The 28,000-nt window shown below is 44.7% G+C and overlaps 1 protein-coding gene across 2 annotated transcripts; it reads left to right on the top strand.

Moving 5' to 3' along the window:
- The first annotated feature begins 259 nt into the window (after positions 1 to 259).
- On the top strand, positions 260 to 28,000 carry LOC120948370 (band 4.1-like protein 5). Of its 2 annotated transcripts, XM_040364618.2 has the most exons (8): positions 260 to 2,659; positions 22,243 to 22,390; positions 22,475 to 22,651; positions 22,717 to 22,925; positions 23,008 to 24,280; positions 24,414 to 24,526; positions 25,421 to 26,341; positions 26,774 to 28,000. In XM_040364618.2, the coding sequence occupies exons 1-8, from the start codon at positions 2,507 to 2,509 to the stop codon at positions 26,909 to 26,911; spliced, it is 3,132 nt and encodes a 1,043-aa protein (XP_040220552.2). In that variant the 5' UTR covers positions 260 to 2,506; the 3' UTR covers positions 26,912 to 28,000. The 2 variants fall into 2 exon arrangements, with proteins under 2 accessions (XP_040220552.2, XP_040220553.2); XM_040364619.2 differs by lacking the exon at positions 25,421 to 26,341 and having other exon boundaries at positions 261 to 2,659.

Raw genomic sequence — 28,000 nt, 5'->3', positions numbered from 1 at the left:
AAAGTGACAGCAAAGTCATTCAGTCACTGTGACTGTAAACATCGGGTTATAATTAAAATGTTTCTATTGATTTAATAAATGTTCAGTTTTCCAATACTGAAGAGTATTTTCTTACTGATTTCGATCGTATTTTAATTGATTCTTACCTTCACTGATGCCTGTCCCCGAACATATGATCGAATATCAAACGCTTCGCTGGTCATAATTGACAATGGGCTATCTTGTGAGGTCAAAATACGTGTTGCGCTGACAGCGGAGAACGAAAGCAATCATTCTCGCACCGCAACTTATCGCAAGAGCAGGTATGGGCTCCGTCCGTGCGTGGTAAAAGCTGGCTAGTTTGTGCAAGTGAACCAGCCAACTAAACAAACATCAACAACGCTGTTTGTTGTGTAGTGTTGCTAATACTGCTGTGCTGTGGAACCCATACGCACTCGGGTTTGATTGCGTTATTTTTTGTGTGCGTCGCTAAGTGGTGTTATCTCGGTGCATTGTCCGAAATTCGTTGACAAATTTCAAACCCCAAACGTGTGCACCGGATGGTGTCGCTGGTGCTTCCAATTGTATTCTAATTGGATTACAAAGGTACCTGTGCCGAGAGTGCAGCGCGTGCTAAGTGGCTAAGTTCTTCGCACCTGTGTTTGATCGATCGGTTTGCCGCGAGGCAGCAGTGTGTCGTGGGCGAATAATTAACGGTACGCCCTCTCAGAATTGGTGCAGGATCGCAGGAAGGAGCGAAGAAGCAGGAGAAGGAAGGTAAAATCGCCTTCCTTCTCCGGAACGGTCTTACGGACACTTGGCCCCGTTTTGCGGCGCGAATGCGGTGTAAGAATGAATGGTCCAGAAGGAAAAGTGCAGAAAAAGCTACGGCCACCATTGTGGGTTGTTGTCGCGGCAGTCTGTTCGCCAACTCCGATCGCTGACTGAAGAGATCGATCGCTGCGGTACGGCGGGGCTGGTAGAGAGAAAGATTCGGACCCAAACCACCGTCCGTCGTGCGCCCCACGGTCCTGTACCTGTTTGGCACAAACGTGCGTACATCAGTAGCGCGTGTGTGTGTGTGCGCCCGTGTCTGTGAATGTAGGTTGTAGCTTACCGGGCAGGGTGGAAGAAACGACAGGAAGAAAAAGCGGGTGAAGGTGCATCGAGTAACCCCCGAGATAGCTTTGCCAGCCAAGAAGTGAAAGAGAGAGAGAGAGAGAGCGTCTGACAGAGAGCGTGCAAGAGCGAGAAAGAGAGAAAAGGGAAGCGAAAAGCACAGCAGCAGCAGCAGCAGAAAAAGCTGGTTTCACCCAGGTAGAAGAGTAGGCGCAAAGAAGTTTCGACCTGGTTGAGCTGCTTAGATTGATTCGTGTGTGTGTGGTAGTGTTGGTCGTCTTGCATGCGCGGGGCGCGGTACGCGTGTGTGTGTGAGTGTGTATGCGCTGGTCAGTAGAAAGAAGAAGCCCTGAAGAAAGGGTGATCGGGTTTGTTTGCCTGTACGCATCGAAGTCGCCGTGGCCGTTCTAGCGGTTGTCCCGCATATACGCGCGCGCGTGTGTTTGTGTGTGTGTTTGTGCGTGTTGAGCAGGAATAAAGCAAAAGTGGTTGAATCGTCAACGAAAAGGGGGGACACCTTATCCCACCAGTGTGTTTGGTCGTTTGGCGGTGTGTGTGAGTGTGCGCGCGTCTGTTTCTTGTTCTGCAGTCTCGTTCTTAGTGCGGTGAAGAAATCGAGTGTGTCGTTCTGTTGTTTTCTACAGGTACGCAAAATTATCGTCATCGCCCAAAGGAAGAGGCTGTCTGTGGTGAGGTGGTGGTACCGCCAACACACAACGCCCCCCGGTGGGTGTCGCGGTACAGCCCACGCTTGCGTATTTTCGGTGCAGCGGCAATCGGTCGGCACCGTGTCAAGGGTCGTGCGACGAGGTGTCACGGGCTGTATCTCTGCCCTCCCCCTCCCCTCCCCCGTAAAGCCGACTCACCAGGAACATACTCACACCAGCGCAGGAGAGAAACGCTTTGGCCAGAAAGTGGACTATGTGACGTGTGCAGCAACAACAGCAACAGCAACACACTCCAACCTCAGCAGTGAGTGGAAGAAGTTTCCAGAGTCAGCAGAGGAAACCGGAATACCGGACAGGGCAGACACACGGGCAGTGGAGCAGAAGCAGAAGCGGAAGAAAACATCGAGCGGACGACGACGGTGCAGAGTATCCCCTTCTCGTCGTGCCAGCAAAATCCAGACCCAGACCGGACGGACGCGAAAACGGAGGGCAAAGAATATTCATCCCTTTGAATGAGCGGCGGCTCACGGAGTGCCGTGGTCTCCATTAGCAACGTCAACGTATACACATACACACAGACAGACACAACGACACGGAAGAAAAGGGCAGTCGCGGAATCGCGAAATTCGCCATTCTTCTTCTGCCGCTGCTGCCACTGTTTCTGCCGATTGCCAGCTCCTGCGTTCAGCGGTGAGGACAGTTGAGGGAAAGGTTGTCGATCCGTTCGTTCGGGCCCAAAAATGTTGCGATTCCTCAGCCGGCGCAAGGGGCGCAGTGCTGCGGCCGACACGGTCGACAGCCAGATCAAGTCGCAGCGCATCCCAACGAACAAGAATTTGATCCCGTGTCGCGTGATACTGCTGGACAACACGGACCTACCGGTGGATCTTACGGTAAGTGTTAGAGGCCAGTGAGGAGGGGGAACATAAGTTCAACAAAACAATAAAAAAACCTGCATAACCAACACCTTTCCAAAATGGAGTGGCGCGTACGGGTGGTTTGCAAATATTTGGTCTCCTGGTTTTACTGCCATTAGTTTGGTTGCTGGTGGTATACCCTCCCTTTCCCACCTCGGGGTGGGTTGAAACTTTCGATAAGATAAGCAGTGTTGGGGGTTGTTGCATACACGACGGTTTTCTTTGTCGTTGTGTTGTGCTGCTTGTTTGCCATCGCAACGCCTAATAGTGTGTAACGCGTATACCACCCCACCGGTAAAACGGGGGCGGAAGCCAAAGTAAAATAGTTGTCTTTCATCATTTGTTTCTTTTGGCGACATGCCACGGCTGGGTAGAATACTGAAGGGTGTGAAAGACACCTTCTTCCCTTGTGGTGTCGGAATACGGAAGAATCGGTAGAGGGCGTAGAGGAATTGCTTCCGGGTTTTGAGCGATTTTGATGGACTGATTGATTTGTAAGATTGACTGATTGCATGTCAGACATACTTTGATAACGTTTTAGAGGAATATTCGAAATATCTACGATTAGGTGTGCGTGGTAACGCAATGTACAACTTAAAAAAAACTATCGAACGAATATGAATGCTTCGACATTTGTTTGTACTTCTCACGATTTGACTGACAACAATATGAACATTTTTGAATAAAATAATTCAACAAAAATGAAAAAGGCTCATAATATCATGGTACGAATCCAATAAATGTCGTGAGGGAATCAATCATCTTTGAGAAACTATAAAAAGTACCACGAATGTATTCTTGAAGAAATTAATTAAATAATGAAGAAATAATAGTGAGTTTCAAAAGTTACCTTAAAATTACAAATCTATTTCAATAACAGGCTGCCACATAATAGTTTGAGCATGATTGAATCAAATCCACTTTACATGAAGAATCTAAAAAATGATTTTTTATTTGATCTTGGATCGTACTATTTATGATATTTGTTCCTTCTTAAAATAAAACAAAATTAAAAACAAAATCCACTATTTCGTAGCCCTTGTTTGACGTTCTTCATGTAACGCCCAGTAGTCATCGTTAAAGTTCTTCGCTTTTGTTAATACTGTACAACACATAATTCACGGGATGTTATCCTAAAGACTCTATTATGCATAATTTAATTACACTTTCGCATGTGAGGGATCATCATTACCGATGTGATGTTGTTGATATGTCGGTCAAGTAGTAAGAAGAACCCATTTGGAGGGAAATTAATTTAGGGCAATCATGATCCTCACCCACCAGCGTTACTCCCAATATGTGTATCGTATGTCTACAGAGCTTGGTGCATGCTATTCAAGTGTGTAGCATCAAGCGTATTACAGCCAAGCACACACGTGTTGTGTGGTTTAACCTCAAAATAGTAAGTTTTACGAAATTGTTAACCACGCTTGCACGCACGGCAACATCGATGTTAACGGAAGTTGTTGCATCGTATGTGTGTGTGTGAGCGAAAATGGCTGTTTGTTACCGTGTTGATTAGAGTAAAGCAATGTTTTTAAAGCAGTAATGAATTAGTAGCTTCATTTCCCTTCCCATGCATAATCACTTGAAGCTGACGGGTACGGGAGAAGATGGCAATGGGTAGGTGAGGGGCGCTATCGAGGCATCATTAAGGGCGTCCTTTAAACAGCTGTCGCCACGAGGCCATGCTATTGAGAGAGTCAACTAGCTCAGGTGGGTCGGTGATAATATGCAACAACGCGTTGTTAACTCGTGCATTGAAGCACTTGAAAACTGGAGAACGACCGACCGGGGGAGAAGGAGGTAGAAGGTAATGCAGAGAAACAAATGCAAACAGTAGTAGCACCAGTGCACTCGATACTGTCTCGATGCATTTTATCACCAACTGCCTGCTGCTGGAATGTCAAGGTGTGCATTGCGCCCGGGTGGTGGAGTTGGTGGGCGGTCGAACTCGATAAACTTTTGTCGGGCTTGGTGGTTAGGAAGGTAAAGACAACACAAAAAATGACAGAGGACACACTGAATGTGGCTATACGACAACGGCGACAACCTGGCGGTGACAATGGGGATCCCTCCTTCCAGCTGACTAAATAATAAACTATCTTCGACGATATTTTTTTTCAACCTTTCGACACTATCAATTTGCGTTCAATGTTGCTACTTTGTGTTCGGCTTGGGTGGTGCGGCTCAAAAAATCACGCTGGTGTGTCCCACTTTATTGGCCGTCGACGCAGGTTTCTTTCATTACACATTCCTCAAGGTAAGAGGAGTTCTTGCCCACATCGGCAGGGTAGCAGCACGCACAGCAGATGACGTCGTTTTATGGTTTGGGTTCGTCGCTTGTTCACATTGAAGTCTTTCTCTATTACTGTTACCGTCCGGCTGGCGGTGGTGAGTAAGCCGCGCCACTGCCCTTCTTGACGATGACGACACTATGGTCACGGATACAGACGTACACACACACAGACACACATACTTATATATATACCCACACACAAACAAATACACACAGTCGGGCATGCATCAGTGCACAGCCATGTATACGGGTGAGAATGAACGGTACAGCAAGGCATTCGATTAGCATACCCTGGCGCGGCATTAGACACGCTATCTAATACCGGTTCAAAGCGTCACGAGAGAGATGGAGTGGACCGTTTGTCTCATTTCTGACTTGCCCGGTGCCGTGTGCGATGCTGTGTCGGAACAGGAATTTATTGTGTTTGTTTATTTGCTGAAGGCTCAACAAATCACAAAGAAACATTGAGTAAATCATTTAAACTGATTTTTCAATACTTATAGCAACAGACTTGTATTGTTGTAATTCTGGTTGTTTTAAGTTTTTTTTATTATTTTTAAACAAAATTGCATATTAACCTGAGCGACACAAAAATAAAATAAATAAAATAAAAGAAAGAAAAGACATGAACAACTGGTCTGTTTCTTTCTTTCGATTAGTTTTCTGTAATTTTTCTAACACGCTTCAGCAATAGTCGGCTCAATAATTATACCCCAGCACGACACTGCCTTTCGATCCCATGCGTCCCCCGTAGGAGATTGTGTGACATTTAACCAGGCACCCCAGCCCTACTATGTGTGACAAACACCCATCCGGCATCACTCTCGAAAACAATCCCCGATCACACGAAGCTCCGTTAGAAGCCCTTTTTCCGAAACACCGCCCCGGCACTTTCGGCCTTCCGTTTGATCTATCTCCTCCGGCAGCGGCAGGAAAGAAACGCTTTTGTGTATGTTGCGACTCCCGGTTAAGGGCTATATCACTCTACCAGCTGGGGGAACACTTGGTTTCAACGTGTCTGATAGCTCCAATGCCATCAAGAACCACCATTGCCTGTGCTGGAAAGTCGGATGAAATTGTAGTCGGTACGCGTGTCGCCAAGCCATCTCTCCATCATGACCGCCATTGGGAATGGGAAGAAAAAAGTTGCCTTTTGGGGAAGTAGCTCTCCCTGTTGCTGCGTGTGTTTGGGAACGCGTTTGGGGGTATAAACTCGTGTTTTCCCATCCACGGATTGCATATGGCCGCTGAATTTGCTCGAAAACGCAAGCCCCCTCCCAGCAGCGCCGTTCGATGGCTCAACAATCGAAAATAAGTTCCATCTCCCGAACACCACCCCCTTTTCGGAGCGGGCGCCCTTGAGAGCGTGCTCCGGAAAGGAATGAGAAAATGGTGGAAAATGCTTGGTAACACTCGACGTGGTGAGGAGCGCTTTTCTAGGAAGTAAGCGATACATCTTCCCATTGGGTCGCCACAGGCCAAAAGACCGGGCGCACAACAACGGCCCCTCTCTCTCGTACAAAGACACCAATCTGTTTTCTTCCCCGTAGCAGATTCGTTCGGCTTCCGGCCCGAAAACCTCCAGCTGTGATGGCGGTTCGACAGGGCTCTGGAACTGTTCGGTTGTGGCTGAACCGGGTGCTCTCTCGGCACCGTACGTCGATGGATGGTGATGGTGGTGAGAATAATAACAGTTTAATTGCCGGTGTTGTTGGTTTATTAAAATCTCAAATCTCATTTTCCCTAACCCTTGCCGTGCCGCCAGTCTACTCCTACCAACGGCACTGAAGCTTAGCAAGATTGAGATCGCCTCCAGTGGCGCGGGGGGTTTTCTTGGTTGATCTTTGTCGTTTTCTTCTTCCTGTTGGGTAAATCAGAGTTCCGCTTGTGCATTTCTCATAAGGGCACAATCTCATCCCCTAACTGACTGCTGGGGGTGTAGGAAAGGGAGGTTTGTTTGTTTGTTTTTTTTTGTGGTCCCTCGCATCATCATGTGCCTTGTTTCTCGTGCTTTTTCTCTTCCATTCTTCTGCGTTTTTTTGGAAGGGAGATGCCATCGTCCGCATTCTTTTCAAGGTGACTTCTAGACCTTTTTGTTCTGTTCGTTTTTTTTTAAATTTGTTTATACCTTCTCCTAGACACAGATGGAACCGACCTAACGTTAAACAGTTGCCGTCCGTTTTGATATTGCGCTTTTTATGGATATTGCGATAAGAGTGAAACCCACCGGCGCGTGTGCACGTAACGTTGTTTCGTTCGGAATCTTTCCACTTCCCGGGGAATGTTTGAACAGCCTAAAACGCGCGCGTTTCTATTTCTTTGCTTTTATTTTTTCAAGATCTAGCTCTGGAATAGGAAGGAAAATAGGTCATATCTTCACAGCGGTCGTGATTGTAGTGCTTTCATAGATGATGAACTCGTTGATGGTTGATATGTTGTTAATATTATATTACTTATTGGATGGAATGTGCTTTTCACGCCCAAAAGTGTAAAACCCACTACGGGGGTTATACCATATTACTCAGTTTTTTTAGATGGAGTTTGAGGTTGAGTCAGCTGAAATCATCTCAACATTCCTTTCAAAACCACACACGAAACTGAACAATTGCAAACAAATGCCGTTTCGTCGCAAGCTTGATTAGACTAGCTCATGCATCTTTTTTTTCTTGCTGAAGCAAAAATACTTGGTCAAGAAAGGTTGAAAACTGTCTGTTGGTATGCTTTTAACACTTTGAATGTCATGGATGTCATATATGATAGCCAGGTATGTGGCCTGGGGTGCCATGGATATCATATATGAACAAGCCAGGGATTACTGATTTAAACTATTAATATCTTGTAACGGATTGAGCGTATTATCATTACATTTTACAAATAGATCGATAAAATCATAAATACCTTGGAATGTACCTATGCGGGTTTAATTTTTTTTGTTTTTTTCCTTTTTATGGAATAATTCATTGATACCCAAAAATGGTCAAAAATCGAGAATATAAATGCAAAATGACAATTCCTTCGATCAACATAGTGTAGCCACATATATTTTAGTTACAAAGCGAGATTTGAAACAGCAACGAAAGGCATGTTTGAATTTGCAAAACGATGCGAAAGGCCCCTAAAAAACAACTTGAGCGATCATATTGCGCTTGTGAAAAATAGCATCGGTGCGGTCAAACAACAACTTTTGACAGCTAAACTGAATCTTGAGATTCTGAAATTGTTTTGCTGGCATTCGATTCTGACTTGTAAAAGCCAGTAGATAAACATGTTTTTAAAATGCATCTTTGTTCCTCCGCAGATGATTAATCACTGGATGGTTAAACGTAACTGTTAAAGGATACAATTTGGATGTTGAATATTGTTCTTCCACTGAAATTCTGAAATTTTAACTTTCTGGCTTAATATATAAAATAGGTCAACATTTGATTGAAGATAATACGTAATTTTTAATCAGTTAAATATATACGATATGATATGATCGATATGATATTTTTGATTCTATCATTCCGATTGCCCTTTTTTTTGCTGATGAAATTTCAATACGAAAATAAAAGATAATAACTGTACAGACTAGTAGGAGGAGTTGGGAATCGAATCTACCCGATTCCGATTTCGTGTTCGGAATCAATTCCGGAGCCGATACTGATGCTGGAATCGATTCCGAATCCGGAGTCGTTTCCTGAGTTAACTCCGGAGCCGATTCCAAAGTTGACTCCGGAGTTGGCTCCGGAATCGGTATCGACCTGGGTTGCTCCGGTAACAGAATCAGGATTGACTCCAGAAATGGAATTAGCTCCGGAATGAGAATCAGTTCTTGAATTGAAACAAGTTTGAGAAGCGACATCAGTCCGAGAATATCTGTGAGAATGGATTTTTTATAAGCAAATTTAGATGTATTGTGGCTTTCAATGTGGAGCCGATTCCGTAACCGATTTTGGAAACAGATTCCTGAGCTACTGTCCGGAATCAATTCCAGAAAACTAAGAAACTAGCTGGAATCGATTCCGACGAAAACTTCATTTACCCCATCACCTAATACAGACACTAATTATAATTATTTGAAGAATTTAAACAGAAAACTTAAATATGTATGTAGCATTCTAGCGACATTCTATAATCAAACATTTGTTTGTTCCTATGTTCCCGTAACGGAACATAATGATGCTTGGATGCAGTAATGTGTGTATCAGTTTTGAAGATGGTTTAAATGTTTTTCTATTTTTGTTTCGTTTTGTGTTTGTTTGTGTATCTGTTCAACAATCCAAAACAATACCCTCGATCGAGCAATGCTGCCACTGCTTCTCCTAGTCGAACTAATAGCTTGAAGGTGCTTTAGAACCGTTCATTCACGCCAACTATCCTCCTCCCAGAGTAAGCGGGGCACAGAATGTCCAGCTGGGCGATTTTTCATTCTGATAAGTTACGGCAGAATAGTTTCTTTTTGTTTTGTTCCCCTGTGACACGCTGTGAAAATGAAACCGGCATACAATTTCAAATTCCAAGGTGAAGAAGAATTTAATTAAAATCGATTTCACAAACCTTTACCACCGCGATGTGCCAACCGGAGGAGAAGCAGTGTTGTCGGTTTTTTGAGATGGAAAATTATGTGCATGAAATAAGAGTATATTGCAACCGAAAGTGACAATTGGTGTGTGGCCGCGGAACGACGGAGGTTGCGTTACTACAACGGGGGCTCAGGTTAGGCAGTGGGAAAGGGGAAGAGTCTTAATAAAAGCATGATAACAATGCCGTTGGGTTGCGAAAAGTCAACAGAAAATATTTCTTACCGTGTTTTCACTCTTTTCTCATGCAATGGGTTTGGCGCGAGGGAATGTGTATGAGAGAAAAAAAGCTTAATTCTTTTTGAATTGATATAGAGCTGCTGTGTCTCACCAATGGACGGGAAGCTGCGTGTGATATTAAGCATTACAACTGATTTTACATTCGTTTGGTGTGTGTGTGTGCCGGTCTGTTTTAAGGTAAAACAATCCATAATGCAACCTACGGCTCAAGGGGTGAAAATTCAAGCACCGAAAATCTCCCCAAATGCGCTCGAAACGCCGGAAGAGAAACAAGGCCGAACGTAAGCTTCATCATACGCTGAAGATAGTGGGTGGAGGTGTGTCTGCATAGTACTTTTGTTTTTTATTGCCTCTACATTAGTGCATCCTCCACTACACATCACCACCTCCTTTACCCGTTTGCCGAGGTGAACGTTTTGTTTCCGGGCTGACCCCAAGCGGTCTTCGTAACCTTTGGACGCGCACTCTATACTCCACCCTCCCCTGCCCAGGAAGGAAGACGACCGACCCGGTCGAGTGTGTTTCCGTATTTTTTCCATCGAAACTCGAAAATCTCCAAACTACAGCCCCCAGAGGAAAGTAGTAATTATTTCCATAAGTAGAAAGTCATGCGCCACACGAACACCACCGAATGCCTGCGTGGGTTTGTATCACCGCTTATGCTAACTACAGTGACGGATCAATTTTCGGACGGAAGGTTATTTGAATTTGGAAAATGGATTTTTTCTCGGTTGGTGATGGCGGTGGTTGAGGATGGTTCAGGGTGCTTTTCTTTCACTTTGATGCATTGCAGCTTCCACTGGGGAGCGATGCATTAATGTAGGGAGGGAAATTGTAATTAAAAGCGCGAAGCTTTGCGCTTGATGAATTAGCAGTGAACGACAGGAGGAAACATTAGACAGTAAAACGGTAAATCAAGAAATTTGCTGTAAAACTTTGCACATTAGCGCAGCACAAGGTCACTTTATGGCTCTTGACGACGGGCTATGTTTTATCCATCGCGCTTAGCACGAGCTGCTTTGAATTTCTTTAAAATTTACAACAACTTATTTGTCCCATTAATGCATTCGGCGCGTAAAGCTTCCGAACCTTCTCTGTCTGTGACCCGCAGAGAGATAAAAGAAACATCCATCTACATGAATGAAATCCATCCTTCTTTCTTCTTCCTCCATTCCTCGTACCCACGTAAAGCGCATTGGACCGGCAAAACTTGGTTCGGGCGCTCGCAGTCGCGCTTTATTGTTGAGATGCAATGATTGCTTCACTTTTCTGCATTCCCACCATTCCCCGCCTACTCGCCCCGTCATCATCCGGCGATTGTTTCACTATTTACCGGTGGACGATGCTGCAATTAAAGCTTAAATTTGCTGCCTTTGTCGACCAATTTTGGGCCAATGTTGTTTGACCGATGGGAGATGGGCGGTGGTGGCGTCTGTCTTGATCTGCCAGCATCTCAGCATCGCAGGTCAACAAAAGTCAGAGATGACATGAACCTGCTGCTACCTCTCTCGGTGTGAATGATTTTAAAAGGTTGCGTTTATGTTGGGGGACTTGGGTGGATGGTGGAATAAAATAAAATAATTTAACACGACGCTACGTGTACCGGCCATCTGAAGACGGTTTGAAAGGGTGTAAAGAAAGCGCCGCCACCCCGGGAAATACTTTGATTCGCGTTTGTGGCTCGAGACTAGTACGAGATTTGGGGTTTTTCTTCATCTGTTGCTACATGTTTATTATGAATGTTTCTCCATCTGGCCAAAACGGTAGAAAGTGACCCGGGGTGTGTGTGCCGGGGTGATGAGAGAAGAGACCCAGGTCGGTCGGCAAGCTTTTGGCTAATGATGGGGTGGTGTGGCGATGATTATTTTATTGCACCGTAACACTTTCCTGCCAATCGTGTGCAGTGTGTGCTGTTCGAAGTGATGGCGGGTGTAGCCAGTGCCAGACTTGAAGGATGGGTGTGTCATGTGATGAAAAGCACGATAAAACGGAGATGGAGTAAGAGATAGAAAACGAGAGAGAGAGAGAACAAAAATCACTAGGAAAATGATGAAATGTGAATGGCGGTGGATAAATCTTATATCATTTTGGGGTATTCCGATGATTAAGATAGCGAAATTTTGATGTTTTGCTTTGGTGCACTTATTTTTAACACGGTTTATCATTTGCAATTTCATTTGTATTTTCCACTGTCGGTAAGAAATGGAATGAGCAAACCCAATCTTATTAGCATACATGCACAAGGGAATATTAAACAGCGCAGCTCGATCGGTTGATGATTCAGCTGCAGTAACGTCACCATAAAGTCACCTCAGTGTTGATCATGCAGACCTTTGCGCGTGTGTATGTGCTGTATCATTGTGACGCATCTTTTGACGTGTTCTCAATTCGGTACCATTTCCAGCATTGTATTATTTGAATTACTTGAAAAGCTCGGAACGAGTTTCGTTCGATATGATGCAAATTGTTTGTGTGTTTGTAAGACAAGACGCTCCCTAGTAGCGGTTTGCGGGGGACACGTTTCGACGTTTCCTTTTTCCTTCAAATGTCAACAAGGGGCCAGCTGGAGAGGCTGGAAAACGGGTTTGGAAAGTGGTTTATCCAGATGAAAATGTAACTGGGTCTGCGCAGGGGGGAGTTCTTTCACCTTTTGCACCAGTGAATGTGGTGGGAGGAGGTCGCAGTGGTACAGGGAGAGACGTGTTGTGCAAGCAGGCAAGCTCAAAGCACCGTTAATGGTGTAGCGTGTGCCGTATTTGAAAATGCAATTTGAATTATTAAAGCATTCAAACACTTAATTGATGTAATTGTTAATCGCTGCCGAATTATGGCAAAGCGCCACCAGCCAGCCAGCCAGCCGGTTGCAAAACAATCGAAACACCGTTTTCCAAATTTCGACCCAGTGAACAACTGATTTATCTTGTCTTGAGACGATACTTGCTTGTTATTCCTGCGAGTCGTGGTGGACAAGAAGCTTTCCTTCGCTCCACTCCCACCGTGGTTGTTGTTTGCCTTTCGAAGCTCGAGCAACTCGATCGAAATTTGCGGGGGGTGTGTGTGTGGAGCTCGGTGGTGGCGGTGCTCTATTTGGTGCTGTGTGTGGTGCAAAATGGGACCAGACCGCGGGGGTTTTGCGAACGAACTGCGTCTTGGCAAGCGAACAGGGTTTGTAATGGGAAACCTTTCGCGCGGATCGCACCAATCACCACCACCAATGCAATGCGAGGAGAGGGGAGGGTCCCCGATAGACGACAGCTCACGCGCAATGGAAACAAAGATTGGCCACACGACTGTGTTGGGTGGGAGTCTGTTACTCTTGCGAATGGCAATGGAGAAGAGCTGCACAAAGCACAACACCACCTCCAACCTCGCATAACCCCTTTTTCAACTGGAGTGGGGTGCTGCTGCTGCACGACCATCACCACCGGTGGTGGCGTGTCGTTGTGGCCACACCATTACCCACGGAGCCAGGGTTTGAGCTTTGCCACGAATTACCAACACTACACAGTCGGTTTCTTCGCTCCGTCGTCCGTCTGTTTGCCGGCTGGAAGATAGCGTGCCGTGTTCGAGTATGTTCTCGATGTTCTTTTGCCCCTCAACCCTCCCCTCCTGGAGGTGGTGGTTAGTCAAAGCGACATTAAGAGCTTCGTGAGGTTTTGGCGGTCTATGGATTGACAAGTCCGTGGAGAATAGTGTGACTTTTTTTTTATCAGATTTGAACTTCTGCAATTAAAAAAATCTATGTTTAATCATGATAATGTATTTGGTTTGGCGTAATGACCTACGACCTGCCGGCATTTCGAGACTTGTTTTGTATCTCGCAGTCAGATAATAAATCCTTGTTATGGTTTGGATGGACCATACGAGGCTTTAACACTAATGATGGGAAATTTGAAGTTTTATTTGGAATCGATTCCGGCTACCTCCAAAGTGTTCTGGAATCGATTCCGGATAGTAGGTCCGGAATTAGTTTCGGAATCAATTCCGGAATCGGCTCTGGAATCAGAATTGGATTCGAAATCGGAGTTGGTTTCGTCATCCTCATAAGAATAGATGTTTGGATGCAATAATGCTACGTTTTGATTGCCGTTTTGAATCAAAATTTACTTGTAAACGATCCATACTCGTGGAGATTCCCGGACTGATTTCGCTTCTGAAATTTCTTATTTCAATTCAAGAAATGCGACGCAAATTCCGGAGCTAATTGCGGAGCTAATTTGAATTTTGAAGTTAATGCTGATTCCGTTACCGGAGCAAATTGTGATTCTCAAGTCGATTCCGGATTCAACTTCTCTGGAATTGGAGTCTACTCTGGAATTGGCTCCGGAATTGATTCCGCACACGGAATCGGAATCGGGTAGGTCCGATTCCGAGCTCTTCTCACTATATATAAAATCGAAAATCGCCACAATGACGTGAGAGTAACCATTCAGCGAGAGAGAGAAAGCGGTGAGAGCAGAGCTCTCTTAGCAACGCGCGTTGCTGCGAAAGGACTTGCTCCGTGCACCACTGCTAGCCCGCAGGTAATGAGGGCAATGGTTACATAGATTTTTTGTTTGCACAAACCGATTTGAAAACACATGGTATTGGATATAATAATTTTTTTCAATAATTAAAGTTGCAAATTAGCCACCTGATGATAAAGTGTCCCATCTCATACCCCTTCCCATTATAAATCAAGATATTCAAGGCAATATTTAAAAAAACATGTTTGAAAACTATGCAAAATAGCTTAATTGTGAAATGGTTGATATTCCAATTCATTGAATCATTAATAAAGCCAACCATACTCATTATTGGTGCTTAACCTCGAATACTACATACACCGTCGTCATCGGCAGATAAGTGTGGTACAGAATATCCTGTAAAACGGGTTGCTATATCCAGGACGTCGAACATGTACACTCCCTCAAATCATCATCTATTTTGTGTAATGTCTTATGCGGACATGTCGGCCTATACAGGCTTTCGAGACTTAATTCATTACCACGTAGCCGGATAGTCAATCCTTGCTACGGGGGGACGGTCCATGGGCTTGAACCCATGACGGGCATGTTATTGAGTCGTTCGAGTTGACGACAACGTAACACGGGATCGCCCCAACTCTACTACTCCGCAATATTAGCTGAGTCGGGACAAGGAAAACGCATAAGAGGCGGATGTAGCCGAGAGACCCTAAGCGGCCATATGCTAAAAAGCCTTGCTGAAATTCCGAACAAAAAAACGGCGGATGTTGATGGCTTGAAACGTAAAATTGAATTTGTAACGATTTGTTCGCGGGTGGGAAGAACTACTTATTTCAGGACGTCCTTCCGGAACAAAGCACTAAAGGGAGAGATGGTTCATTGCGCGACATGGCTGCAACATACTGCGCGTTAGGTGAGACAACCGTGCGCACTGCATTTAGCCGGATCAGCATCAACTGCAGAATGATCCACAATGAAACTGTGCTTACTGTAGCGTGCCCAAGAGGGCTGAAAAGATTCTGACTGTATCTATCAAGAGTGATGACGATATTTACCATGTGATGCTATCACTGTACTTTGTTGTTGATTAAGAACAACCACGTTATAATTAAGGACACGACAAATTAGAAGCAAAATCTGAAAGATGTGGGGCGGCAAGAGTAAATAAAGTAGTTTGCAAGTAAACGTCAATTTAGTTGATTGATCTGGGAAGGCTAAAACAGTGTTGAACCATTCTTTTCTATAACAGTATAGATCGGAATATTAGAACTACACATTTGGAATGGTTATTTGAGGGGATATGTTCACTGTTGAAATTTGATATTTGGCACAACAATAACAATTGTCTCATACACAAATACCAATTCCATTTAATACTTCAAAACCAGTTTCAGGATATTAAAATAAAATTTTGATGGCGTTTTTGGAAATGACCCTCATGAAATTAAAGACCGAGCAAATTTACATTGAAATTGTTCTAACATCTATTACTTATTACCTAACGTATGAAACATATGTCGAAAAAAGAGTAGAAATGGAATTCGAACCACGTGTGATATCATATTTTTGTAGTTCAATCTTACATTTATGGGCACAAAAAACAGAAGATGGGTTGAAACAGAAGTGAGCATTTCAAAAATTTATGTTTTTAAGTACGCAATTGGGATTGGATCTAAACAAGTTGTATATGTATTAGCGGCACCCTAATTTTTTAATCCACTGCACATCAATACGTTATTCAATGAACATGTTGTAGAGGTTACTACTTAGCTATGCTTTCCAAAAAATCACGCCGATAACCAAAAAATAATAATCAAAAAATTATACATTTGTATCAACAGAAGCATGGAACGTATCAGTTCGATTGAAAATAAGAAGGAATGCAGCTACTGAACTTTCTGTTTTATCAAAATGGCCACAAAATTCGCCAATCATGATTACCATTGTTATTACTTATAAGTGTAAGTAAATAAGATTCATTGGTGCTTTACGTGCGTAACAAAGAACCTTATTTTTGAACACCAGTTGAAAAAAATTACAAAATTGCGTGACTTGGTTTTTTATGGCTATTTAAGATTTAAGATTTTTTTTTCCATCAGTATGGCTCAAAAGTAGCCTCATCGTTATTTAACGGTTCTGCAATGTACATTAAGAACTGTAACAACCAGGAAGTTACAAGGTTAACACAGTTGTAAGAACAAATAAGAACAAATAGGTGTTTGAGTTATGGTTGTTGCCACTGAACGTGTAGAGTTTTTAAATAATTCTAAATTTGAGGACATCCGGTAGATTTTACCGGGCCTTAACTAGTACCAGTATATAACACACAGCAAGGCATGTTGTTAAGTCGTGGTGACGACTTTACCACGTTTTAATAATTTTGATTTTCTAAACATTAGTTGTCAAACTATCAATCATTTAATGATGAAAGTAACTGAGTTGAAGGGCGTTTCTATATACTGTTTCGACTGCCAAATGCGTCGTGCAATAATTTGTCCGTTTATTACATTTTATTACAACAACTTAGCAGAACATGGCGTAACGTCTGTGGCAAAACTTGATCGTAAAGATCATAGATTCTTTCGTCCGTCTGGGTCCAAATCAACTCGCAAACTTCTTCCATCTTCTACCGTACAGATAAAGCGAAAGAAATCGAGACGATGGTGCAGCTAAACAGCAGGAGGAAATGTGTGTGTGTGTGTGGGTGTTTTTTGTGTTATACCCTTTGGTTGAAGTTTCCCTCTGCGGTATTGCAACGTTCGTTACATAAACAAACCGCACAAACATTATCATTGTTTGTTGACATTAATCTGTATGTGTGTGTGTGTCTGTGCATGTTTCAGCGCCTGAATTGCTCTCTACCCAGTTGGTGCCTCTGTATGACTCTGCGCGATTGTGTCAAGTTGTGATATTTGTTTTCCTCGGTGGTTTTACACCGATTTTTATCTGCACACAATGCTCTCCCCAGACACACTATTCATTTTTTTTTCGCTTTCGTACCGCGATATACAGTTGGGCCATTAGCTAAGGTTCAATTTTGATTGCCGTACGCCGATAGAGACCCGCGCCGGGGCCTGGACGTTTCGCACGTAGGGGAAAGCGGGGCAAAATGGGCATGTGGGGCAAAATGGGCACCCTCTATTTAAGCATTATTTGACTACAAAGCTACTTTCCAATGCTCAAAATGTATTCATTAGAGTATTTTATGAACACCATGTAAGTTTCATAACCCTAACACAACAAATAACCAAGAAAAGTGCAAAATAAGGTTTAGTAGCATATTGATGTAATTTTTGTCACTTCGAAAATAAGCTTAACCCAGTGTCACAGGGATGCGTTGAAGTTTTACATTATATATTTTTAAAGATATGATATTTCTATACAATTTGTCTGAAGAAAGCAAGGCGATCGAATGCGTATTTTTACTAATATAACATAAAATACAAAAATGCTTCACGTGGGGCAAAATGGGCAGTTACGCTTGGGGCAAAATGGGCAGATACTTTTGACAAATGGCGTTTGGTGAGGCTATGGTGTTGTATTTGTCGCCTCAATAATGATAACAGACACAGCTTCAAAAGAATCGATTTTGTAGATTTAAACATGTAAAAACTGTTTTAATTTTGATAACATATTTTTGGAAGAATTTTAAGGGCTTTCCTGACCAGCAAAACAAAAGATAGAACGAAAATACAATTCACGAAACGGTGCGCAAAAGCATAGACCATTACCTAAGCGCAGTTGTTGTGGCCCATTTTACCCCAGTGTTTTGACGTTTCACAGTTTGTTTACATATGCCCATTTTGCCCCAGGGCTATGCCCATTTTACCCCGCGTGTCAAAATAGCTTCTCGTAAAACATCAACTTTTATTTTACACTGTTTTCATGATTTTAAGTTGTTTTCATTCTATGTGGCAATTTTAATCCATAGATAAATAGTGGAGGCATACAATAATGCATGAATAATTGTGTTTTGTGGCATATTCAATGGAATATTCAGTAAACTGCTTAACATGCCCATTTTGCCCCGCTTTCCCCTACAACGGTGACGTCTGTAATTAGCAGCGGGTTTGAAAGCATTTGAGCGGGGATTTTTTTTGCATACAATTTTGGCATGATTGCTCGCCGATCTGGTTGTGTGCGAAAATTGATTGCCAAATTGGGTCACAACGCACTTTTCACATTTATTTGTTGCTGATAATGTTGAGTGTTTTAGTGCTTTTGTGTCATGTAGAACCTTTTAATAGACTTGTAGGGACTGTTCTAACATTTCCAATACGCTGTTGTGCAATGAAAAATTTATGAAAAATTAGGCACGTTCGAACCATTCCTTACTTTTTATAACAAATCTAGAATTGCAGTGTGACACGAAGGCCATGCAGTTTAGAATGTGTAACTTGCCCTTTTGAGTTGTCTGAAGTGTGCGAAGTGGAAACAAAATTCAGCAAACACGCTGGAAGGCATTATACAACCGACGTCGTTTTGGCCCACATTTTATTGCTCAGCCGAACCGTGTGCGGCTGGGCTAGTTGCATCCCCAACCACGGTGCACCGGCCCGGGCTGTTGGCTCCAAAAACCGATTACCTCAGCGGTTGCTGTCATTTTTTTGCGCACGCGGAACGTAATTCGCTTGCCGGGCAGCGCGCACATAGACGACTTTATTGTTTGTCCCGCCACTCGGTAAGGCTATAAATAAATGCTGCGTGACGTCAACATTATCGGTCCCGGCACACACAACATACACATGCGGTATCATCGACTCAGTGCACTCAATCCATACGGTAAGCAACCGATCACAATCATCATTCCGCCACATTGCCCGAGTGTCGTGAATCTCGTGCTGTTTGCTACGCGTAGATATATGGTGTGGAATTGCATACGTCGGGGAACCGATCGATCGAGCTGAGCAATCGCTGGAATGTGGCTGGTTATCACGAACGTGTGAGATGAGTTAAGCAGACTGAGAGGCACAGCAGGGTATGGAGTGGGAGGAAACCCTTTTTACACGACGCCCCCTTTTGACACGCTGCGTGTGTGTAGTGTGCGCCTTGGCGTGCCTCTGTGTCGGCTACCGGCGTGCTTATTGATGATAACTGTGCCACGCGGAATGACTCATGACCGATTCGATCGCGTTCAGTCGTCAACGCAGAACAGCACGGCGGCCGCCAGATCGGGTGTGACAGATGAGATGCATTGTTTTGCTGAGCAAAGAGGGTGACGTTCGCTGGCGGAATGGATCGTCTCGTCATTGACATTGACCGTCAGCATAAAGTTTGCAAATAAAAGGTGTAAAATGTCCAACGAGGGTTATTGCGTCACTACGAATTGGATTTCGTTTCGTGTGCAATAATGTTTAAAACGTTTTACGATCGTTTTCATTTATCTTTCCCATATCGTAATTGCTCTGTCTTTTGGGTCCTGTTCATTTTTAATTGTGTCATTTTAAACATTTGTCCTTTTACGTCCTGAAATGTTGATTTCGTAGTTAGTAATCTAAAGTTTTTCTATTGATGTTGGATGTCGGCACATTTAGTATTACCTTAATCAGGTTCAAATCAAATACCCTTATTTTGAAAGGTCGAATTTATGCTTTCTTTTTTACGTTTGTAGTGAAGTATATGTTTTGCGGGATGTTCATTAATTGCTTCAGTATGGACGATGTGGAGTAAAGTCATCTGACATCATATTTTAGTGACCCGATCTAAGAGATTTTGGTTTTGAAAGGTTTAAAGATGTAATCTGTATTTAAAAGACAAATGATATTCCGGAGTGCTGTAAAGAATTGAGAAAGGACAACTTGAGAATATACTGGATGAAGATCCTGTACAAACACATGAAGAACTCACAAAGACAATTATCTCTATCACAGAAATATCTCAACATTCATAATTTCTTAGCGAGTAAAAGCAATGAAAATGATCCGTAAGCTCTGGAATCGGATACCAAACGTATTGAGACGGTGAGACGGCGACCGGTGTTTGTTCAGGTATCCCAGATATTGCTCTTTCGGATTCCTGTGGATGGGACGTAATCTGGTTGACCAGGAAAACGATGACGGAAACATTTTGAGACCTATTCTTAACAAAAAGAGCGTCAGAATCAATATGCACTTCTTGGCACTCCTTATATTTTTATAAAAATCTCAACAGCCAGTTCAAACAGTGTTCAGAGTTTAACCCCAGAAACAGCTTACTTACAAACGCGTGTGAGAACTCGTTGCAAAGATTCCTTCAGCCACATATCGCTATTTCTCTTTCTTTCCCATTTTCTGCATTCCGCGCCATAGTGCAGTGCCCGATCGCTAGTTCTTCTCGTTAGTACGATATATGGAACAAACGAAAGCGTTGTTGGAAACTCGTTTCCCGACACCTTTTACCCTCGCGCAGATCGTCGTATACACGGCGGCTCACTTTCGATGACCGGAAAAAGAAGCCCTTCCTCCCGGGATGCGTTTCACTCCCACTTTGGTTGGAGCCTTGGCAAAGGAAATGGCAGCAGACGAAGAATCACCACTCCAAACACAGCCCGTGTGTGTACGCGCCATCGATTAGCTTGGCAGACAACAGGGAGAAGAGGAATATGGTGGTTTTTCAGTGTACAGGAAGAGCGCCATTACCCGGCAGCAAATGGTGTGTGTGCGTTTTGTTATACTGTTGTACACCCCAATCCATTAGGCAGCTGCCTGGTGCACAAGTACTTGGAATCGCCACGTTGGGCTGGTGTGGTGTGCACCCTGTAAGTACAACGCAACAACCAATCATTCTGAGTGTGTTGGAAAATTGGGCAGCTCTCCGTTGAGCAAACTATCGCTTTCGCACGGGGCAGCAGCAACATGTTGTTTGACCTTCTTTTTTGCCCTCGTTCTCCACCCATTTACCTGCCCTTTTGGTTCGGTAAGTAGCGTAAAAGGTGGAGGAAAAGCAATGGGCGAAGGGCCAGACCGTCGCTGGACGGACGGGAAATGCAGTTCTCCGTCGTACGTGATTACTGGTCAAATGGCGGTGCATCGAAGGTGTTGGGAAGATATTTAAATTGCCACACACTGTGACACGTCTCTTAGCCTTACGTGGAGACATGCTTGACGATCTTTGTTAAGATTTCATTTCTGAATAGATTTTTTAGGTTCAAAACGAGGGACCACCTGGGAGAGTAGGCTACGTTTTGGTTGCATCTTACCTTCCAAATCTTCTCATAGTCTAATAAATTTCAAATTTGGCATCATAGCGGCATGTGTGGGAATGCCTGTTCTGCCAATAATCAATTGTTAATGCAGTGTAGCTGGTGGTGTGCGTCATTCGATATGTTGAGAGAAACCCTACGTGATTGTGACAGTGGCGGGGCGTATTTCACATTGTTCGCATACCTTCTTCACACACGTCGTGCCCCCGTTGGTAGAAAACGGGGTCAAAACAACCGCCATAAGCGCAGTCTACTTCTCATATCCATTTCCCATACCACACATTTGCAAACGGGATTTGATTTTTACGACGACGACGAAAGCGACTCTTGGTGTGCGGTGTACTGCTGTCTTTTAGGTTGCATAATGTAATTGTTTGTAAACATGGGCGGGGAGTCAGTATGTATGCGTTTGGTGCGGGTACATCCAGTGCGATCGATCGGTTTTTCCACTACCCCACCCGATATTGGTGGCCGAAGAAAGTTTCCACCGATCCACATTTCAGGAGTAATTAAAATAATACGAGCTGGGAAGTGAAAAGAAATCAGGATTTTGCTCGGACCCGCCGGCGCGCAGACGACGGGTCAGACCGATGAACGTAGAGCAATTTTGTATGATTTGGTACGGACCAAACATCACCCCCCCCCCCCCCCTCCCTTCCCAGTATAGCCCAGGCCACTTGTTTTGGGGGAAAGTTTAATTGCACTTGCAACACATCGCATTTGCGCGCGGCTCCACGGCAACCAGCCTCGTCTAATGGCGCTAATGTAGTTTCCTCACTCTTTAACTATCGAACGTTAATTATACTTTGCAGAAAAAAGCGATGGCCAGCGATCTGTACGAGCAGGTTTTCTATTCTCTGGATCTGATCGAGAAAGATTACTTCGGGCTGCAATTTACCGACGCGAACAACGTCAAGCACTGGCTCGATCCGACCAAGGCGATAAAGAAGCAGGTGAAAAGTGAGTCAACTTCCGCGTATATGTTCCTGTCCCAGTCGAATGAATGTTTCTAATTTCTTTTTGCTTTTCTACGCCTCGCTTCAGTCGGACCACCGTACACGCTGCGCCTGAAGGTCAAATTCTACTCATCGGAACCCAACACACTGCGCGAGGAGCTGACGCGGTATCAGTTTTTCCTGCAACTGAAGCAGGACCTACTGGACGGCAGATTGGAATGTCCCGATCCGCAGGCCTCGGAGCTAGCTGCATTAGCGCTGCAGTGTATGTATTCATTTTGCGTGCACTCGATGGATAAATTGACCTAATCTCCCTCTCATCCTTTGCAGCGGAATTGGGCGACTTTGACGAAACTGTGCATTCTGCTGCCACCGTGTCCGAGTTTCGCTTTGTGCCGAATCAAACCGAAGAGCTGGAAATTATGATACTGGAGGAGTACAAGAAGTGCCGCGGCTTAACGCCCGCCCAGGCAGAGACAAGCTTTCTCAACAAAGTCAAATGGCTGGACATGTACGGTGTCGATATGCATACCGTTTTGGTAAGCAACGCAGAAACAGTGCTGCTGAAGATTGGTATCGGTTTTAATGGTTGAACGTGGTTCTCATTTTTTTCATGCCCAGGGTAAAGACGGTTGCGAGTATCATCTCGGTCTGACGCCGACCGGCATCCTCGTGTTCGAGGGCATTCAGAAGATCGGCTTGTTCTTCTGGCCAAAAATCGGCAAGCTGGACTTCAAGAAGAAGAAGCTCACGCTGGTGGTCGTGGAGGACGACGACCATGGCCGGGAGCAGGAGCATACGTTCGTGTTCCGCCTGCACAACGAGAAAGCGTGCAAGCATCTGTGGAAGTGTGCGGTCGAGCATCATGCGTTCTTCCGGCTGCGGGCGCCGGTAAAGGGCCCGTCGGCCCGGCAGAACTTTTTTCGCATGGGCTCGCGGTTCCGGTACTCGGGCAAGACGGAGTTTCAGACCACGCAGCAAAACCGGGCCCGGCGGACGGTGCAGTTTGAGCGACGGCCCTCGCAACGCTTCGCCCGCCGCCAGTCGCACGTGCTACGCGAGCGCCAAAAGCAACTGGTACCACCATCGTCCTCTGCCGACCTGCTGCACCAGCAGCAGACTGTCGCACACGCTGCCACCATCATCGCAACCACCGCCAGCTGTTCTTCGGCTGATGAGGGCCAGCATTCCACCTCCGGCACGTCGACTCCATCCGCGAACACGGTGATACACAACCACATGCCGGGCTCGGGCAGTAGCACCTCCGACATTGCACTCGGTGGCGGTGGCGGCATGCAATCGTCGGGTGGTGGAGGAGCGGGCTTACTGTCCGTGGGCCTAATGAACGGCAATCTGCCCTCGTTGAGTTCGAACAAATCCATCTCTTCGAGTGAAGATGTGGCGTACGGTGGTAAGATGGGTTCGTTCGGCAAGGCGGGTCTGTCGCACATTGCCACCGGTGCCCGGTATGACGGTGCGGAGATGAGCAAACTGCCCGCCGTCGAGCACGAAATGAGTACCTTTGGAAGGTTTGGTGGTGGAGCCGCTCACCACGGTGGCTCGTTCGGGAAGGCGTCGATCAGCTCGGGCTTTAGCATCCACACGACGGCGTCGTCCGACCGCGACAGCCAAATCGACACGCTGTTGAAGACGATCGCTAAGGACCCGTCGCCCTCGCTGCACGGTGTGGAGCTGAACGATGCTAGTAGCTTTAAGATCACAATCAACAAGACTTCCGAACTGGAGACTAACAACGACACGCTGAAGAAGCTGGCAACGACGCCGCACGCGGAGAAGCCCAACAATCAGATAAAGCTGTCGAACAGCGCGGCAGCGGCGGCCGGTGGTGGCGTCCCGCTGCCTCCAGGACAAATCAAGTGCAATATTTTGAAAGGTAGGCAAACGGTTTAGCACTCCATCCGACTGGGATGGGATGCGACCAATCGTTGATATGGGTTCCTCGTATCAACCACTCATTACACGTAACTGCATTTACTAACCTGTGCACTCGCTCACCCCATTTGCAGCACGCGTGGAGGAAGAATTGCATCCGAAGCTTACTAATCATCAACTGTACGTGCCGAGCCAGCCATTACACGAGGGTCCGGAATCGTTGAATGCAGCTACATTCGTCTCGGTGGTACGTATAGTAAAAAGTGATCGGTGCGTGCAGTATGAGCACTAATCTTTGAACGAAAGCTGGCACCAATCATTACTTTCACCGTTCGCACCACATACACACATTTATCCACATGCGCACCACATACACACATATAACGCATTTCGAAACAAGATCAATGAGATTGATTTGTTTTGTTGCACACACCCCCAAAATAATCATAAAAACACGAACGAGAAGGATGTATCATTGCATCGGAACATGCACAAGTCATATAATTCGTTACACAAGTCTACATTATCATCAGTGCATTTAACGTTTAAGGATAACGTGTTCATCTTGCGTTTACGTTATGCTCGTGCCTTGTGCTCGTTGTTTCATTGTGATCTACATTTTGTCTTGCTGTGTTGCTTAATTATACTGTTATTGTGCTGTCTTGCCGCATAATCGTACTGTCAGTATCTGTATTACAGTGTCCGTTTAGGTAGAGACATTAAACTATTTATTTTTTGTCACATTTTTGTATCTTCTTTGCGCTGGACGAGAACTGTAATGACAGATCTGTACGACGGTGGGCCTTGCTATATGTGTACTATATGTGTGTGTCCGTTTGTTTACGTTTATTTGTCATTGTCCTATTTTTATTTTTTGTTTTTCTTTTCTTTTTTCCAATAAACAAAATCAACCTCAATCCTCCCGGTTATGCATAAATCAACCCATATTCCTAATCAATCCCCCATTTGTTGCGTTATGCTACTACTGTAAAATGTGTTATTGTTGTTTGGTTTTATGTATGCGTGCGTGTGTATGCGTGTCCATCGATAACTGTATAAACTGAATGCAAACCCGTTGTTGAAACAATACTACAAAATATCTGCACCTATAACGTTCGGTGGCACTGCGACACTACTACAGGGTGGCGACAAGCTAACATTAAATCTAACCGGTACGACAACTATCCCTACGGGTGGTAGTGGCCATACTACGATTACAACCATGATCGCTTCGCCGGGTGCAGTGGCCTCGCGTACGGCCACATCGCCGACTGGAGGGGGTGTAAGTAGCAGCTGCTTCTTATCCGGGCCGCAGATAACGACCGTCTCCGCATCCGCTGGTGGCGTCGCCGGTGGAGCCAGCCAGATGAGCACTGTAGAGTCTCCCACCCTGCCGTTTACCAACGGAATCGCCGCTCTTCCGGCACCATTCCTGACGACTGACACCGTTACGGTGACACATTTCTCCGAGCAGAAGGGTGGCGTGGTGGAGAAGATCAGTGTCCCCACCAACTCGCCCACATCGTCACCGATCGGTGGCTCGTTGGTTACAATGGATGCGGCCGAAACGGCGGACGTCGATAAGATGCTGCGAACCAATGCTAACAATCCGTTCCTGAACATGTCTAATCCATCATCCCCGGTGCGTACGAAGTCGACCAATCCGTTTCACAATTTGTCCGGTGCATCCTCTTCGCCTCCACCCGCTGCCGAGCTGGTAGAGGTCGAGCAGGATCGGCTAGCAGAGCCGCCGTCCGCTGATGTGAGCGACGAGAAGAGAATGTCGTCGCCAATCGTACGTGTGAGCGAGTTCAAGAACAGCAATCCCTTCAAGATGGACGAACCCGAAGTGGTGGTTCGCGATGCAAAGGATGTGCTGAAAACGGGAACGCCGCATGGAACGTCCTCAACAAATGGGGATGCTGCGTCGGTGGGATCGCTGGGAACAGCGGCTGCAACAAAGTTGGCCGTCGAGCGGGATGTAATTGATAGCAACGGTGTGGCAACTACCACCACTGCCACTGTTATATCATCTGCCACTGCCAATACCGCCACAATGAAGGTTTGTCATTATTTTTTGTACCATAGGTTTGTACTATTGTAGTCAGATCACTAACTAATCAATGAACGAATAGTACAAGAAGATGAGAATGTGAAGAAAGCAAAGCGGATGGGTAAGTACATCCCTACTAACACATTAGTTCGTCATGTGGTTGTGGAGCAAGTTAAATTGTGTAAATATATTAAAACACATATCCATTTTGGCTTGCAGTTCGTTATGGGTTCGGCACTGCTTGTTGTGTTGCATTTGCTGTAGAAGGAAATGGGTCATCATATGCCGATAATTGTTAACATTTTCACTAACGCAACATTACCGAGCATCCCAATTATACTAAATAGCTGTCAAAAGTGCTACATTGCGATTAAAAACAAGCTTTAAATGTGATACTCATCGTGATTTTACATTATTTTTTATTATCCTATCATAACACAGGATCGAATGAAGGAAAATATCAAACCATCGCCTATGGACATATCGCCATGGTTAGTGTCGTCCGATGTGGTCACTGGTCCGACCAAGCCCAAGGAGGCAACGATTATTCGAAAATCGGTCATTACAACGCAGTTGTAACGAAAAATCGTCCTTAAGAATCGATGTAGGTAGGAACAGAGTTAAGGTTGGTAGGGATCCATAATGTTAGTCGCTTATTTTATGTGTGCATGAGGGATCGATCATTCCTGTCGCTATGAATATTTTAATCCCTTGGTTTGCAATAGATTTTCGCTCGTTCATTAGATGAGAGCAAAAATTGTACTTAACACAGCGAAGCACGAATGTATTGTGGTGACTGACGAATGGAAATGGTCCACTAAGGTGGATGCTGCTAGGGACGATACATGTTGGTAGTGTATGTCACTGACAAACAGTCGAACACTATTAGGGTGCTTCTTCTTATGTTGTGTTGTTGTGAAGCCGAGAAAATAAAAGGAATGCCGCATTAGTATTAGATGTGATCTCAGTACATTCCACTGTGGTGAAAACGGTCCGATGTTTCGTCTCGACTGAATTGCACTCGTTCCTCACCGCAAACACGCCAGCTACTGAACAGTATGTAATATGATACAACGAATTTTAAACAATGAATAGAACCTAGATGATTCACAGCATAGCGCAAACGCGATTGTGTGGTGGCAGCATTGCATTCATTACGGTGATCGTAAATATGCTTCTGTAACGCTATGGTAGTAAAGCAATGTTCAATTGTCGGTCATTTTAGTTTTGCTCGCTATAAATTGAAAAATGTGCTTAGTGGTTCTGTCCTTGAATATGATGTAGCATTGTCTTCAAAAGGTATTACTAAAAAGTGACCTTACACACTTAGTGACGATCGAAGCAGAAAGGATGAGTGGGAGAGCACGTTTTGTATGCATTTGAAATGTCTCAGTATAGAATTTGCTTCGGCGTGTTGTTGTATGTAAGTAGTAGATGCAATTGAGCAGCAAACAAAAATACGTTAGAAGATTGCTAGCAAACTCGGTTTGAAACGATAATTAATCAAAAGCTGACATAGTAACTATGTGTGTGCCTCTGTTGTGTGAGCGGAATGTAGCGGGAAATGCTGACAGCTAGTATACATGATTTTAATACCTGAACTGTTTGATGGAGAGAATTTATTCGAGTTGTTGAATAAAAAATTGGATAATTTATATGAAGAAGGCA

The sequence above is a fragment of the Anopheles coluzzii genome, chromosome 2 (genome assembly GCF_943734685.1).
Source record: "Anopheles coluzzii chromosome 2, AcolN3, whole genome shotgun sequence".
Taxonomy (NCBI): Eukaryota; Metazoa; Arthropoda; class Insecta; order Diptera; family Culicidae; genus Anopheles; species Anopheles coluzzii.
The sequence above is the reverse complement of the archived record's forward strand: the minus strand, read 5'-3'. Positions and strand labels throughout refer to the sequence as shown.

What these genes read in the sequence shown, in the direction of transcription:
- LOC120948370 (XM_040364618.2), top strand. Translation starts at nt 2,507, where the DNA reads ATGTTGCGATTCCTCAGCCGGCGCAAGGGGCGCAGTGCTGCGGCCGAC. An exon ending in CAGCTACATTCGTCTCGGTG is followed by an intron (nt 24,527 to 25,420) that starts GTACGTATAGTA and finishes ACACTACTACAG; the next exon opens with GGTGGCGACAAGCTAACATT. An exon ending in CCAATACCGCCACAATGAAG is followed by an intron (nt 26,342 to 26,773) that starts GTTTGTCATTAT and finishes ATCATAACACAG; the next exon opens with GATCGAATGAAGGAAAATAT.